General features: G+C 39.2%; 1 protein-coding gene across 5 annotated transcripts in view; it reads right to left on the bottom strand.

The window, feature by feature from the left end:
• Nucleotides 1–17,038, bottom strand: part of MAP2K5 (mitogen-activated protein kinase kinase 5) — a 278,521-nt gene that overhangs the window by 208,743 nt on the left and 52,740 nt on the right. For all 5 annotated transcript variants that reach the window (XM_029238396.1, XM_029238395.1, XM_029238397.1 and 2 more), the window contains one exon: nucleotides 13,972–14,036. In XM_029238396.1, coding sequence (XP_029094229.1) covers nucleotides 13,972–14,036 — 65 coding nt within the window. The remainder of the gene's footprint in view (nucleotides 1–13,971; nucleotides 14,037–17,038) is intronic.

Raw genomic sequence — 17,038 nt, 5'->3', positions numbered from 1 at the left:
CTCTCCTGAAATGGCTTGATTACAGTATCAACTCTGCTCACAGTTTCTTGGTGGAAAGCTAACAATAAATCACTTTCCAAAATCAGATACAAAAATGACTATTTCAGAAAACCCCTTCTACTAGTAATTAACATTTGATTATGCTTTGTGGTTTATAAAAATTTTTTATATAAGGAAGCTATTTAATTTGCACAAAAATTCTTAAGGTAGATATTCTTAATTATCCCCACTTTAGAGATAAGGAAACCAAGGCTTGGTGAGGTTAACAACTGCTTCAAGATTCTTATCTCCTAAGCTCTGGAGTGGGACGTGGATTCAAGTCCTCTGAAGCCAAATCCAATGCATGTCCCAACAACCCTGTGTTATCATAAACTGACTGTTTCTAGATCCTCTAATTCCAGTTGTCTGCAAGGTTCTCTGGATATAGTCAGTTTTGGTTTTTAAAAAGCAATAGGGAAAATCGATTGAATGACTCACTTTTCAGAGTTGCATTAACTTTTTCAGGCCACTGGGGTACAATTTACTAAATTACCTCTCCTAGAACACTAAATAGTACCCTAGTGGGTCAAAGAGTAAATGCACCTCTGAAAAGTGAGCCATTTATCCCCTTCTTCCCTGTAGTACCAGATGTAATATGTCCCCTATGACAGAAATATTAACCCATTTCCATTAAAAACTCAAGAAATTGTCCCACACTAGAGAAAATGAGTATGGGGAAGTGTCCCTGGGAGAGGAAAACAAAACAAACAAAACTCCCTTCTATAATCCTGCCCACAATACTGGTGAAAAGTCATCATGTACTTATAGGAAAATATTGGGTTTTCATTCACTGGAAAATAATTTTAATCAAGACCTTAAAACAGGATAAAAAAATATAAATTCAAAAAATATATATATATAAATTCAAAAGCTGATGGTTTTCAGCAGGGAGATGCACAGAACATCATGATGGCTGTACTGCAGTATTTAAAAAATAAAGCCCAAGCATTTCATCTTGCTTATGTAATAAGATACATATCACAAACAGCTGTTCTTTCACACATCTCACTATACTAGAGGTTATCCCTTTGATGGAAAACAATTCTCTTGGCTAGCAAGTAAGCACACTATTACTTTTAACCTCTATAAAGGGCAAAAGCCTCTGAATACATTTCTGAGTTGCCACAGGAATAGCTATTGAGTGATTTAACAGTTGCCAGACACCTTAATAAAGCCAAACTTTAAGTTTTCAGCACTGTTAGTCCCTTACTCTTCTGGAAGATGGTTATGCAACGAAAATAAGACAACTTTAATTTAAGAATCATCCAGCTTCTAATTAAACTGCCACAGGCAGCTGGTTGGATAAGTTTTAATCAGTTTCAATCACCTATTGATTGGTATACTGAAGCCTAAAAAATTAAAAGTAAAAGATGATTGGGGAATTGTCCCATCTCTGAACAACAGGAGAGGCCTCTGTAAATAACTCCTCTTTTAACCATCAGCTAAATGAACACTTCAATACTGCAGTACAAAGTCTTCTGCAAAATTACTTTAACTAACAAGCAGAAATTTATCAGCTTCAGCCAAAATCAATGCTGAAATCAATTTGAACACTGTTGTGTCTAAAGGGGCTCATTGGCAATTTAGGGAAATTACACCATGTAAATGCCTGTGCTTTAATTGAACAGTTTCATCAACTAGGCTGTGATTGCTGTCCATTCATTTATTTACTTTCACTGCAGATACCATTCTGCAAAGGAACGGCTTTTGTCAGGCTGGAGAGAGGCACTTTATCTTCATTTTGTGCACTTTTGTGCATAACAGACTTCATGAAACTGGCGTATCATGACTAAGGTCAAAACAAACCAAGAGGAACTTTTTCCTTTAACATAAAAACTGAACAACACTCAAACTACCATCATACCTTCCACCATCCAGGGACAGTCATCTTTAAACTCAGTAATACAGAAAAATCTGTGCCTCTATGTTTTGGACAACAGAATAAAGTATTTGGATTCTAAACTCAATTCCACCATGGTATTCTTTTTGAGATATCTGTAGTGACTTCCAAAAACATATAAACTGTATTAAAACATTCTCTCCAAAAATTAAGCAACATTTTGTTTTACAACGTCCTTTGAGATTAGTCAAGAGGAGGTGCTATTCTCCAATCCATTCAGGAGAGTAAGGCTTAAAGAAGTCATATATTTTCAAAGTAAGATTAATGGGAGGAGAAAGGGAGAGGGGTCTGTGTGGGAGGAAAAAAACAGACTTGTTTACAAAGACCAGCAGCTGAAAACATCTACAAGAGTCCAATGATGATTTAAATACACAGACAAAAGCACTCACAAAATCACAGGCAATGAAAAAACCCAAAGGTGTAATTTCTGGAGAATCATATGCTGAAGTGACTGAAGTCTGGAGATAGGCATTAATGTTTTTAACACTGAATTAATCAGTTAATTCAAAGATTACAAATTCCAGGGAAGGAGAGAAGAAAGAAGACAGCTGTTTGTTCATATGGGTCATTTGTAAGGTACATGTGCCTGATGCAAAAAATAAAAATACAAAATGCAACTGTAGTATATTTGCTAGAAAATGCCATCAAAAATTCTTAGGCTTGCACATAGTTTGCTTACCTTAGCTCCTCACAGAATGAAAATGTAATTATTTACTAGTAAGGGCACTGGGAAAGGACCAAGAAATACGAAAGCAAGAGTTTCAGTGGTGGTTCTATCCCTTGTCTTGCTTTGACTCCTTAGGGAAATCCCTTAATTTTGGTGTTTCAGTTTCATCATAGGTGAAATGAGGATGGTAATACCTACTCTACCCAGCTATATTTCAACGCTGCTGGGGATAACCCTTGGCATGCTATGGTGGCCCAGGCTGGAAACACAAACGCAGCCATATGATTCTGAACAACCCCTGCATCTTGGGTGTACGAAGGAAGGGTCTTAAAACATTTTGCTAGGCTTCCAGGGAAGCAGGGAAACTTCTCATTTACCTCTTCAGTCAGTTACCCCACTATACTCTGCAACACTCACTAAGAATTACCTTTAAAAAAAAAAGTTAAAAGGAAGAAGAAACAAATGGTGCCCAGAAACTTAACTGAGTACACGTGTGTGTGGTAAAAATTCACTCTGTAAGTTTACCCCATGTACCATTTTCTCTACCACTATAAAGTTTCATTGGCTATATTTTGTGTTGCTGAGACAATGTAAAAATATATTTTATTCATAGTTTTTAGATAACTTTTCAGAAAACTTAATTACGGTTTAATCAGAGCTTTATGTTTACTGACTAAGTATATTGTTACATTTTGCTGTTAGCAGTCGTAACAGAATCAGTATGTTTGAGAACATTATACAATATATATTTTCCAAATACACTAAGCTTGTTAAAATGCTATATTGATTGTGCCCTAAAGCAAGTTCTAATTTTGTCTGAACATTTTTCATTTCATTATTTGAATTCACAAAACAAAAACCACGAACTCTGCTTTGAGCAATAATACTGTACATTCCTTTTCTTTCTTTCTCTTATAATACTGACTAGGTAAAGTATGGAAATTTTAGGGTCAAGAGGATAACATAATACAGGGTCACACTTAAAAATCAAAGTAATGTTTAAAAAAACTTGGTGCCTAATACCCACAGCCCAAGTCGCTCTTGCTATCTCCCCCTCTAATTTAGTAACCTGCTCCTCCAGTTCAGTTTTATTTCACAAATCAGAACCTAAACTTATTTCACTCCACCAAGGCAGCAATTTAACAGGAACATGGTCTCTTATATCAAGGTAACCAACGACAGAGCAAGGAAAAAAAATTGTGGCAGAAAGTTATACACAGTAAATGCCTTTTGGACTTTCCAGTGAATTATTTTCCAAAAAAAGCAATTTAAGTAAATACCCTAGATGCTATGGTATACAAATAGTTGCTTGTGCGATATGCCAACCAAGAGCCTATAATTTTCTAACACATCAGATACTGTAAAATAGCTAAAAAAAAATTAATGTGTCTTATAAATCAAGAAATGCACTACCTCCACTAGCACAACCATACAATTAATCTAGGGATTCAATTATTAAATTCAAAGCTTTTGATAAGTAAAGACCCAAAGGACAGACCAAATAACAAGTTATGTTGCAATAATTCTGTCAGCCAAGTAATGGTTGCTTTAACATCTACTAAAAAGCATCTAAAATTAACAACTAGAGGTGGTGCATCACTGACTTTCAGGATTATATATTAATTTAATTCTCACATCCAAAAATAATTTGGGTTAAAAATTAGGAAGCTTAGGAGTGTGAATGGCAAACAGGAAAACCCTGGCTTGAGAAGTAGGCCCAAGTACTGACCCTAGGTGTCAGAACAAATTAAAGGTGTACAACTCGATGTTTTGATACTGAGTTCTAGTCTTTTTTTTTTAATTATTTTATTTTTATTTATTTATTTTTGGTTGCATTGGGTCTTTGTTGCTGTGCGCAGGATTTCTCTAGTTACGGCGAGCGGGGGGCTACTCTTCACTGCAATGCGCGGGCTTCTCACTGAGGTGGCCTCTCCTGTTGAGAAGCACGGGCTCTAGGTGAGCAGGCTTCAGTAGTTGTGGCACACTGGCTCAGTAGTTGTGGCTCGCGGGCTCTGGAGCAAAGGCTCAGTAGTTGTGGCACACAGGCTTTGCTGCTCTGTGGTATGTGGGATCCTCCTGGACCAGGGATCAAACCCATGTCGCCTGCACTGGCAGGCAGATTCTTTTTTTTTTTTTTAAAATAAAGTTATTTATTTAATTTATTTATTTTTGGCTGTGTTGGGTCTTCGTCGCCGCACACGGGCTTTCTGTAGTTGTGGCGAGCAGGGGCTACCCTTTGTTGCAGTGCATGGGCTTCTCATTGTGGTGGCTTCTCTCATTGTGAAGCATGGGCTCTAGGCGCACGGGCTTCAGTAGTTGCGGCATGCAGGCTCAGTAGTTGTGGCTCACGGGCTCTAGAGCACAGGCTCAGTAGTTGTGGTGCACGGGCTTAGTTGCTCTGCAGCATGTGGGATCTTCCCAGACCAGGGATCGAACCGGTGTTCCCTGCATTAGCAGGCAGATTCTTATCCACTGTGCCACCAGGAAAGCCCCCACAGGCGGATTCTTAACCATTGCACCACCAGGGAAGTCTCCTGCGTTCTAGTCTTGATTTGACCGTGGGCATGCCACTTAACCCTTCCAAGCTTTTTTTTTTTTTAAATTTTGGCCGTGCTGCGCATCTTGCGGGATCTTAGTTCCCTGTCCAGGGACTGAACCCGGGGCCCTGGGCAGTGAAAGCACGGAGTCCTAACCATGGACCGCCAGGGAATCCCCCAAGCTTTATTTTTCTCACTGGTAAAGAGAGGGTAAGCATACCGACCATGCCTTCTTGGCAGGGATTTAGCAAGGTCTCAAAAATCCCACATGATCAGGCCCCTGCCCATCTCTCCACTCTCCCCTGAGCTCGCTCCAACCACACTCCTAGACACAACACCTTCACACCCATCTCAGGGCATTTGCCAGAGCAGTTCCTTCTGCCTGGAAGGTTCTCCTCCCAGATTCTCCCATGACTGGCTCCTTCCTGTCCTTCAGGTCTCAGCTCAAATATCCCCTCCTCAGACAAGCCTTGCTGAGCACCTATTTTACATTCTATACAGCACTTGCAAGGTCCGTTATCATCTTACTTCAGTATTCATTTTCTCGATTACTGTCTGTCTGCCCCCCTAGCGTGAGCTCCAGGAGTACTGGGAACTTATCGGTCTTGTTCACTACTGGATGGCCTTGGCACAGAGTGACTCTTGGTGAGTAGCTGTTCAATGAATATACAATAAGACAAAATTTAAAAGAAAAGAACCAAGTGATACCTGACATGAAGATTTTTATGGTAGCTGAATGCTGAATTTCATTCTGGAACTTTAGACTCGGGAGTAACCTTTGCACTTACTCCATGTCCAGTCTAAGTGGGAATTGTTTTCTCAGCGATTCTGAACACTAAGCCACATTGTTCTGCTTAAGGTAGAAGCCAGAGCCACCCAGCAATGCACAACACTTTGTGTCCATCCTTAGGTTGTGAAGACTCTGCCTCTGCACGTTAATTCCTAAAACACTAAGTACCTACAGTAGGTAAGGGGCGGTGCTGGGCCCTGGAAGGATACCCACTCAGATGACCTCTAGGCAGGACAGTCCAGTAGGAAGGACAGCAGGAAGAGTACATGGTTCACTCTAACCAAAGGCAGACTGTCACAGAGACATTCAAGACAAGCAGGGACTTCCCTGGTGGCGCGATGGTTAAAAATCCGCCTGCCAATGCAGGGGACATGGGTTCCAGCCCTGGTCCGGGAAGATCCCACATGCCACGGAGCAACTAAACCTGTGTGCCACAGCTACTGAGCCAGTGCTCTAGAGCCCTCGAGCCACAACTACTGAAGCCCGTGCGCCTAGATCCCGTGCTCCGCAACAAGAGAAGCCACCGCAGTGAGAAGCCTGTGCACCGCACTGAAGAGTAGCCCCCGCCCACTGCAACTAGAGAAAGCCCGCGCACAGCAACGAAGACCCAATGCAGCCAAAAATAGATTAAAAAAAAAGACGAGCAATTTGAGGTGGGCTTTCAGAAGAACACAAAGCAAACCTGTTCCTCTGTCTACACAAATGCCCTTCAGACTTTTTTATGTCAACTGTCATGGGACCCCTTAATTTTCTCTTCTTCAGATAAAAGTCAGCCAATTCCTCTGACCACTTCTCAACTCAAATAACAGTTCCTCCATGAGGCCCTTCCTGTTACCTCCTGAGGAAGTAGCTAAAAGTCATCACTCCTTCCTTGGCCCCCCAGAGGCTGTGTGCCACACAGACAGACACACAGCCTAGACTGTGAGGCCCCATACTTACCTGTGGACAGAGCTTCTCCCTCTACCTGGACACAGCTCCAGTGAGAGCCTGGCTGTCCCCAACAGCTGACACAAGTGCCCTCCACACAGCACATGCTCAGAACATGCCCCACTAATGAATGAAGGAGGATTAGACAGGCAAATTTCCCAGACCCCTTGTTATTCCCTCCATGCTCCTCTGAGTGGTCTCTGAACTGTCCACATCTCTCTGTAAACCCAGTACCCAGAACTAGAGACAAAAATCCAAAAGTGGCACCCTGCAAGATGAAGTCAAACCCAAATGAGATACCCTCCTAATGCAGCCAAGAGAACAGATTTTAGTGGAAACTAGATCTCTTCCACCCTATAAAAATAGAAGTGTGCTAATGCTTATCTGTTCACAAAGACTTCTGCTGGGGACTTAAATTTCTTTATAAAGAAAGCACTTTTATTAAAATAAAATATTAGAAAGGAGTCTTGCTGCTTCAAAACTATTTTTCCCTGAAAGGAGATAGGGTTGAAATACTTAGATTCAGCAAATTCTTACTTGAAACATTACCATAATGTATTGATTTTTACCAGACTTAATTGACTGAAAAGTTGTTTGTGTAGCAATATTGGCCAAACCAATATACTAGAACGATTTTGTTACCCACAGTAATCAAGTGCATTTCTGAAGTATAATTATACTGTCATAAAAATAAAGCCAAGATACCCTTTTCCAAGCAATAAAACAATAGGGGCTATAAAACAGGAAGAAGAAAAGGCTAAATAAATGAGATTTTTAAAATGAAATTTAGTGTCTTTCAAAAACACCGCTGCCACCTCTTCCTTCCCTTAAGCGAAGGTTAGCAGAAAATGATCAATACTTCAATCTCAATAAACTATTTCAATAATAGTTAATTCGGGTGGAAACAGAGTCTGAAAATCTCTGCTCAGCGACCTGTGACATCCTGTCATGTTGGCTGGATGCCAATAATCCCTCATTGCCATAATGGATATGAGCATGTGTGAAGTTATGGGAACATGGAGATGGGGCAGCAAAGGTGGGAAAGGTGTAGAGAATCAGGAGCTCAGGTTCATTCTTCAGATTCTAATCAATACAATACACATTATTGTATGAAACAAACCTATAACGGTGAATGCTGAGACAGGGACAGAGGGAAGCATACATAATTAATTTTATTTGACAAATACTCATTGATTTTCTGAAAATATTAATATCTTTGCTTGTCACATGATACTATAATACAATCCAGCTATATACAAGTTATTTAATTTTACATTAAGATGATGTCTTGTTTGCTTGTTTAAAATATGATCTTGGCTGCAAGGAAAAGGTGCTTCATTTGATTGGAAATTTAAAGTTAAAATAAATCAAACAATCACCCTAGCTCTTGGGTCAATATCAAAACCATTTAAAAACTACTCTTAATTTACAAGATGCACTTCAGGGAAAAAACATAAAGGAGTGGGGTCACTGATACAGTTGTCAGAGAAGCTGGGGTTAGGCCTGTTTTGGTTTGGCACCTTCGGGTTGTTTGGTGAAAAGGGAAGTGAGAGTTTTTCTGGGTATTATGTGGTTCCCAATATTTTCATCAGGGAACCTCTTTGTTATGCTTTCCCCTCAGGGATCCTATGTTTTAAAATATTTTGTTTACTAAACAGCATTCAATTAGACAACAATTCATGTATTTTCTCATCTTCTAATTTTCATGAAATAAATCATGTTAAGTGTAATGAGCTGATATAATTCCAGCCCCGAAACAAAAATGTAATGTTTTAGTTGGTCTGTACAGCCATATCATGAGGGCGGAATACAATTTAATAGCTCCTGTGATCTCAATTACCATCTCCAAGGACCATCTTCACCCTGTCGCCCAACAAATATTTCATAAAATTGGTACGACAACAGAAATGAAGAGAAACCAACACCTTTGAGAATTATTATCCCCTCCCTCTTCTCCTGTCTCTAGATATGGTCAAATTAATTCTTAAATAATGGTATATATCCAGTCTTCAAAATGCCATGTAGTCAGCATATATGCTGCTAACTAAACCACTGAGAAAATTCTACCACAAACCCAGGTTAGACCCTTAACTGTACTGCAGGAAGCAGCTGGATTTAGAAAGTTCACTAATATTTTCCAACACCTAGAGATTAGAATACATGGCCAGAAAGCTGACAACTTGAGTCTTAGCCTGAATAATTTGCATTAAGGAAAAAGATAACATAACAGATGATCCTTAAGTGCTTGCTGGCTAACTGACTTAGCAAGACCTAAATCCTAAGAGTTAGATACTACTTCATTTCTGGACCCAAAGCTTATGTGACTCCATCAAACAACGCACTGAAGGAGCAAAGGACCTGAGTGACTGGCCTTCATTATCACAAAATGTTTCCAAAGTAACTGGGCCTATTAATTACTTTCATTTCTACATGACATACTATCCAAGAAAAACAGACAGTAACTAGAATGTTAATGGATACCAAATACTCAGTTTTAACATCTGAAAGAAAATTAATCATTCAAACATATGCCCTTAGTTTAGAAATCCCTACTCTTCTCGGTGAATGTTCTAAAACAATTACACAGTCTCAAAATTATGCAGCCTCTAAAACTAGCCAGGTATGGGGAGGATCCAATTAAAGAGCTCTACTAAAACCTGCTTGGAAAAAACCTACACTTGCCTCATTCTCATTCCAGCCAACACATATAAAGCATCTATTCTATCCTTAGGACAGTGCTGGGTACACTAGAAAATACAAGGAAACACAATGGACTCTGCCTGACCTTGAGAAACAACACTGCCTTGGGGATAAACAGAGTGAAAGGACGAGATGCTGTGTAGAGTGCTGGCTTTGCCACATGTATGTGAGCTCTAGCTTTTTCCAGTGGAAAAATGTGCTTACCATTATACCAGCTGTCCTATAGCAATTTGAAATTAACTATGATAAAAGAGAATATATCTTGAAACTCTGAAAAGAATCATTCTATTTAAGTTAATATATAAGATATAATAATAAATCATATTCATGAGGCAACTAGAGAATAAAAGGAAACAAAGAAGTGTATGATGTATCATAACATAATGTAGAACTTCTCAAAGTTAATTCAACACAACTTTAATTCTGTGAGATATTTCTCAAAAAAAGAATCCCATGGCCAAGTAAGCACAGGAAGCCCAGGGATTAACGATTTGTCTATCACTGGTACTATCACGAACAGTAGCTAACATCTAGTAAGTGTCAGTTACAGTGCTAAGTCTTTTCTATGAAACATCTCATTTAACTTCACAGTAACTTTATAAGATAGGTATTATAGGTATTATTATCTCCATTTTACACATGGGGAAACTGAGGTAGAGGACGTTACGTAACTTTCCCAAGGTCACACAAGCTAGTTAGTGGCAGGTGCAGGGTTCAAACCCAGAGCCTCCACATTTAACCGCAACACATACTGTTCTCTACTTCCCCGAAGTTTTCGAAATTTATTGTGAATCTACCAGAAGGGAATAGAACATGTGTGCTTCCTGGTTTATTTTTGTGGAGAAACTTGTAGCACTCTGGGAAATGGAGCAATAATTAAAGTGCGTTCATTTCCTTTTCTTAAATTATTCTTCTTCCTAGGTTTGGGTTATACTTTAGTCTAGGGTATTTCCTTTATGATCTATTTCATCCAAACTAGTAATCCAACAGATACCACAATTTAAAATTACCTGCCTAGATCAATATCATAATAGTAGCGCAGCAGGGGACTACACACAGAATCCACGTTTGGTTTAAATATCTGGGCCCAGAAATTCATATTGTATAACTGAGGAGAACATCTAGACTTAAAGGATGAAAATGTGATCAACTATTAAATACTATGTATTGCAGTTACACAATATCATATCCCTTGAAACTCACAACATCCCATCAAGTGGAGCAAATAAGACTGAAATATTAAACTTTTGCTTTACATTTATTATTCTTTATAAGAAAAAAATTAAATAGGCCCATTAGGCAGTTTTGCTACCAATGAGTGGATTTTCCAATATTTTCTTCATCTAGTTTATGTAGCATAAACTGTAATGTAATCATTTTTGTTTGAAAAATCACAGTTTTTATAGTCAACACCATTAAGGTAAACTTAATATAGGAGAAAGTCAATCATAACACACCAAACACTTAGTTTTATAGAGACTTCAGTAAAGTGGCTTTTCATTTCCTGATGATTATACAATTTCTTTGTGCTGCACTAAAAGCCAGGGATATAAGAACAACACAAACTGAAACCCAGACAGAAATGAAGACCAATGATCAATGATAAGTGGTTATTCAATGGGATATCTTCATGGCTCTCCCCTTAAGAATCACCTAGGCAATAAGTGAAATGTCTTCTTTTTTACAAGAAATCTATTACATAAAATAAAGTACTAAAATGATCATGATACTGCCACTAACCCTCTGTAAACAACCACTGTCAAAAACATACTAAGGGCTTCCCTGGTGGCGCAGTGGTTGAGAGTCCGCCTGCCGATGCAGGGGACACGGGTTCGTGACCCGGTCCAGGAGGATCCCACATGCCGCGGAGTGGCTGGGCCCGTGAGCCATGGCCGCTGAGCCTGCGCGCCCGGAGCCTGTGCTCCACAGCGGGAGAGGCCACAACAGTGAGAGGCCCGCGTACCGCAAAAAAAAACCCCAAAAAAACACCCCAAAAAAACACCATACTAAATCTTACAATACATACTGAGCATTAGCAATGGTAGCTAACTAAATGAACCCAGGATAAGTCGCTAATGTCACCACAACATCCTAGCAAACTGAAGAACTCATGCTTAAGGACGTCCCCTTGGATACTGTGGCCCTAATAAAAAGAAAATGTCTAGCCATGCTTCTTAGCTAAAAACAACATAACCCAGGCGAATGGGGAGTTATTGTTGAATGGGTACAGGGTTTCAGATCTGCAAGCCAAAAAGAGTCCTGCAGATGGACGGTGGTGATGGTTACACGACAGTGTGAATGTACTTAATGCCACTGAACTGTAGACTTAAAAATGGTTGCGACTGTAATTTTTATGTTATATGTTTCTACCACAATCAAGAATAACAGTTAAAGAAAAACAACACTAACATAATTTTATGTTGTAATTTTTCCTGCTGGATGGGCATATTATTTCCACTTCCCTGTATCCCCTCTCCCCTTTTTTTATGAACCTGTTTTAAGATAAAAGGTTAAAATTTTAATATCTAGGATATTATTTCTAATAAAAATTACCTGCTGGGGTTTGGTGGTCTTACGCTTTCTCCCTTCTAGAATAAACTAGGATAGTAAATTCACAATAGGTCTTCAATTAAAAAATAAAAACATGCTTGAGAATCAAACATTTGGTGAAACAACAAAAATAAGTAGGTGAGGAGTCTAAAGAAATGTTTTTGGATTCTATTCGACCAACAAAAGGAGTCAAAAGAGTTGCTAGACATCTTTTCTGTTTTATTACACCTGAACACCAGCATAAAAGCATTAAGAAAAAGAAAGGTTGAGACTTTGAAAACCACTCCCTCCAGGGAACTCAAGTGAAGTAAATTGGAGTGTACATGTTCCTTCTTATTTCTAAAGGTACCTGAACTTAAGAACCTTCAGGACAGGGTAAAAAGTCAAGTCAGATAAGAGTGAGGAAGAGAAGACTAGGACGAAGAGATGCTATTTATGCAGTACTGGGGGACTGCATGGGAAGGAATGCTAGTATGATTCACGGAAGGACAACAAACTTTTTAGACACATGAGGCATCACACATTTTAAGGGCAAGACCCAAGGATTGTGAAAGAAATGTGTTATTATTTAATTCTCTGAATTATCATAGTGGAAGCACTTAACTTTCAGACCAACTATTCACCATAGTCAGTTATCTATAGGAAAAAACAATCCAAATATGTAAGCATACATTCTTAAAGGACTATGTTAAAGGACCTTAGGAGAAAGGACTCACATCCTGGCTCTATCTACAGAGAGGACTGAAGCCCTGGGTGGGGGACTGGATCAGATAACTTTGAAGGAGCTTCTAACCCTGAGAAATCTGATTCTATGCCAACACTGTATCTGTGTGGAGGATGTTCTGGAATTTTAGGATGTGATCTTTCGCATTCATGGGCAACAGGGCGATTTTGCAACAGGGCAATTTTTATCTGTATTCACGTCATTAGTAAGAACTTAAAATTCTAAGAAAATGAGTAACCAGTTAAACATAAATTAAATAATTTACAACTGTGAAAATATGTATTAATATCAATAGTAAAACATTGAAGGTAAAAACACAATCATAATGTGGTGCAGGGTTAGTGTATACATGGAAAACAGCTCTCTGGAGGAAAGCTTTATTACTCCCTCAGGGCTTTCTTGCAGAGTATGGATTTTTTAATTCCTAGTGGAATATTTTTCATACACCACTGCAGACTATTAAGTACCAGACATTACATTATGTAGTTTAAACTTTGCACTACTGCACGAGAAAGACTTCCCTGTTGAGAGAACTATTTTTTACAGTTAGCATTTTTTAATATGAAAATGAACACTTCTTTAGGGTAAGATCACTGCAATTGGAATTTGGGAGAATTTTATAACTTAACATATTCATCAATGTGTAGAAATTCTCTCAGGGAGTAGGGTGAGGAGAGAAGGAAACACAACAGGAAGAAGGCTTTTTAATAACTGAGTGTTGACACAGGGCAAAGCAATGGTATTTATAAGGTTTGTCTTCCACTGAGCATAGCTGTACGTACACAGACAGGGGACTAGCATAGGGTGCTAGCAAGTTAAAAAAAATAAAAATAACGGTGTTAAAGAGCGAAGGAAAAAAATACATTAAACTTCAGGCCGGTTAAAGGTACACTTGCTAATGGTGGACTATTAAATGCTCACCCAGGAGAGATGCAGACTCAGAAATATTAAAAAGGCAATATAAATGCACTTTTCCAAGCAATTCCTGAGAAAATAGATTCCTTGCAGAATTTTGGAGTCAAATGTGGAAATAAAATCTAAGCACTGGTGGTCATTTAAAAATCTTTGCCATGGAGAACTTGGATACCCACATTTGGCAAAAGTGGATAGAAAGTTTAAACAAAGTTGACTACTCACTTGTAGACTGTGCCTCCGTTGCCATGACCAAGAGTGTCTCGATACCGTATGTCTTGTTCATTCATCTCCACAAGAAAGAAAGGAAAACAAAAAGGGTGTCATGCTGTGGATGGAAATGTCAAGGAAAAGCAACTCTGGGCCATAAACAACAAGCAGGCTGGGTCATTTCAAGTTCAGCTGCAAGAACGAGAAGATCAATACAACATTTGCTGTCCAATTTATAAAAGACGATACCAAGGGACAAAGTGATGGAAAGTTTAATGACAATTTGTTTGCCTGGGTCATTTCATTAAAGTTTGATAAAAGGTGTCAAAATGGAATGATATAACATAGCTCAAAAGGGTCAGGTCAGAGATACTGATAAGAACACAGTCTCCAGCACTGCATAACCACTGCCAAACAGCACTGCACATAACCAAAGTCAAACTTGGCAAGAAAACACACACACACACACACACACACACACACGCACACACACACACACACTTCTAGTAATCCAATGCACAATTTGTAAATAAATCAGCCCCTGAAAACTCCTCAAGTGACCCTAATTAACATTAAACAAACTAACTGAATAATGTTAACGATTTTCCTAGAGTAGATATAGCCTTTTTTACTTTTTTTTTTTTTTTTTGCGGTACACAGGCCTCTCCCTGTTGTGGCCTCTCCCGTTGCGGAGCACAGGCTCCGGACATGCAGGCCCAGCGGCCACGGCTCACGGGCCCAGCTGCTCCACGGCATGTGGGATCTTCCCGGACCGGGGCACGAACCCGTGTCCCCTGCATCGGCAGGCAGACTCTCAACCACTGCGCCACCAGGGAAGCCCAATATAGCCTTTTTTTGAAAATGATAAATTAGTACACAGCAGTAGCTGGGTAGAAATCTTATGCTCATGGAAAAGTGCTAAATCAATGCACTTTAAAATGCACATATAGTCAAATATTATAATGCATAAAAGGAAAATACATAGGCATGTGATTCATATAAAGTCATTTTTGTAATTTATTATATAAAAGAGTATGTGCATTTTCACAGGTTCTGTAAAACTATTATACCACAAATACTACTCTCATTTGAATCGTGAATAGAAGTGAACTATTTTAGTACCCCAAAAATAACGTTTTAGAGTTTGAAAGAACTCCCTAAATAATTATTTATCAAATGACTTTAAGACTAGTCAGATTCTATTTGAGGCATTCAGTAATTTTCTACACACTGGTCCAGTTGCTCAAAAATTAACTGCTAACTTTATTCACTAAATGGATTCAATAAAGGTGTTATTCTCCATATAGCTAAAGCTCGGGAAAAGCCATAGTAAGCCCTGAAAAAAATCAATTTCCAGGGAATTGCACTGCCTTGCATGGGCAGGAAATGGATGGAGTTTTTAATTCAATATCACCTGGAAAAAAATAGTTTGCTTTCAGACCATTATAGTAAAGCTTTAAATATTTTGCTCTACTCTGAACTTCCACCAATGGAATAAAGCAAGGTTCCATTTATCAAGGGAAATATTTTTGTCTATACATTTCTGAGGCTGAAGCTTCAGAGAGCTGTGATAATTAGGAACATAGTGCAGATCACAGAAACAGCTTCCTTTCCAAGCCATTCTGCCAAACCCTAAAAGAATATTGACAGATTAATGTATAAAGGCCAATTCAGCACCCCATTTAATTGTAGTAAAACCTGACTGACTTAATTTGCAATTAGCTAGTTACTATATTTAGGGTCAGAGGCAAGATGACAGACAAGTCAGAAAAATTGGCAACAATTTTCCTATTTGAGGGAAATTCTGTGGCATGAAGAAAGAAAATCTCATTATTCTGGACCAAAAAACAAATTTTAAAACAGCATGAAGAAAAGTAGCACATCAAGTTGAGATACTAAATAAACTAGCAGAGTTGCTACTGGGTTTGATTTGATCAAAGGGTATAAGAGATACATATGTAAATAGCAGTATCTATTGGCAGCTACAAATAGGCTAATTCCTTGAAAACATTCCTCAAGGTAGTCCAAACATGACTCTAACAACCTAATTTGTACTATTAACTTGCTTAACAAGCTACACCCTCATCACAGCCTGAAGTAAATTTCTAGGAGAAATTTTACTCACTCAACGTCTACAAATTCTGAATTGGTGGCACTGAAATTTAAGGGTAAGCAGGATGTAGCTATAGGATCCAGGCTCTGGAGAGGTCACAACCTGTGATTACATTCCCTCCACCTCCACCACTCCAGGTAAAAGGACCAGTAGTTTCCTCTTAGAAAAATATAAACATAAGACTCATTGATATTATACATTCCAGTGATATACTGTGAGAGACCTAGGACTTCGGAGGGGGCTTGATTTTGTGGTATTTTGTTGGAGGCAGTAAATGCAAAGGGGCAGGTCTCTGAGCAGCTTCAACCACTATAATCCCAACACCATAGTCTTTTTAAACTTTAATACCCACTAGGTTGAAAAGAGAAGTGGAGCAGCCACCCATCCAGCACTCCAACCTAACCAGGAGTGGTAGATGTAAAAAAAAAAAAAAAAGAGGCAGGGGATAAGCTGAACGCTGCAGAGAGATGGGGGATGATGTTGTGGGCGCTGAATGGGGCATGGGGGTGTGTGTGTGCACACACATGCATGCGCACGCTAACACAATGTTTAGGCAAATTCAAGGGTGGAAATTTGGAATCCCTCAGATAATGAGAAAGATTTTAAGAGTCTCATAAAGATAAAAATGGTTTTAAAAAATAAGTTCTAGAACCACGTCACTCAAAAAGACAGTATCCATAAAAAATTGTTTCGACACTTTTAAAGTTTTATATAGACATTTGCCTGGCCTATAAATTGATTGATAGATTATTCTATTTAAAAATATCAGGGGCTTCCCTGGTGGCGCAGTGGTTGAGAGTCCGCCTGCCAATGCAGGGGACACGGGTTCGTGCCCCGGTCCGGGAAGATCCCACATGCCGCGGAACGGCTGGGCCCGTGAGCCATGGCCTCTGAGCCTGCGCGTCCGGAGCCTGTGCTCCGCAACGGGAGAGGCCACAACAGTGAGAGGCCTGCGTACCGCAAAAACAT

This window comes from Monodon monoceros, unplaced genomic scaffold (genome assembly GCF_005190385.1).
Source record: "Monodon monoceros isolate NGI ecotype Baffin Bay Population unplaced genomic scaffold, NGI_Narwhal_1 Super_Scaffold_21, whole genome shotgun sequence".
Taxonomy (NCBI): Eukaryota; Metazoa; Chordata; class Mammalia; order Artiodactyla; family Monodontidae; genus Monodon; species Monodon monoceros.
Note: the sequence above shows the minus strand (reverse complement) of the source record. Positions and strands in the feature narration are given on the sequence as shown.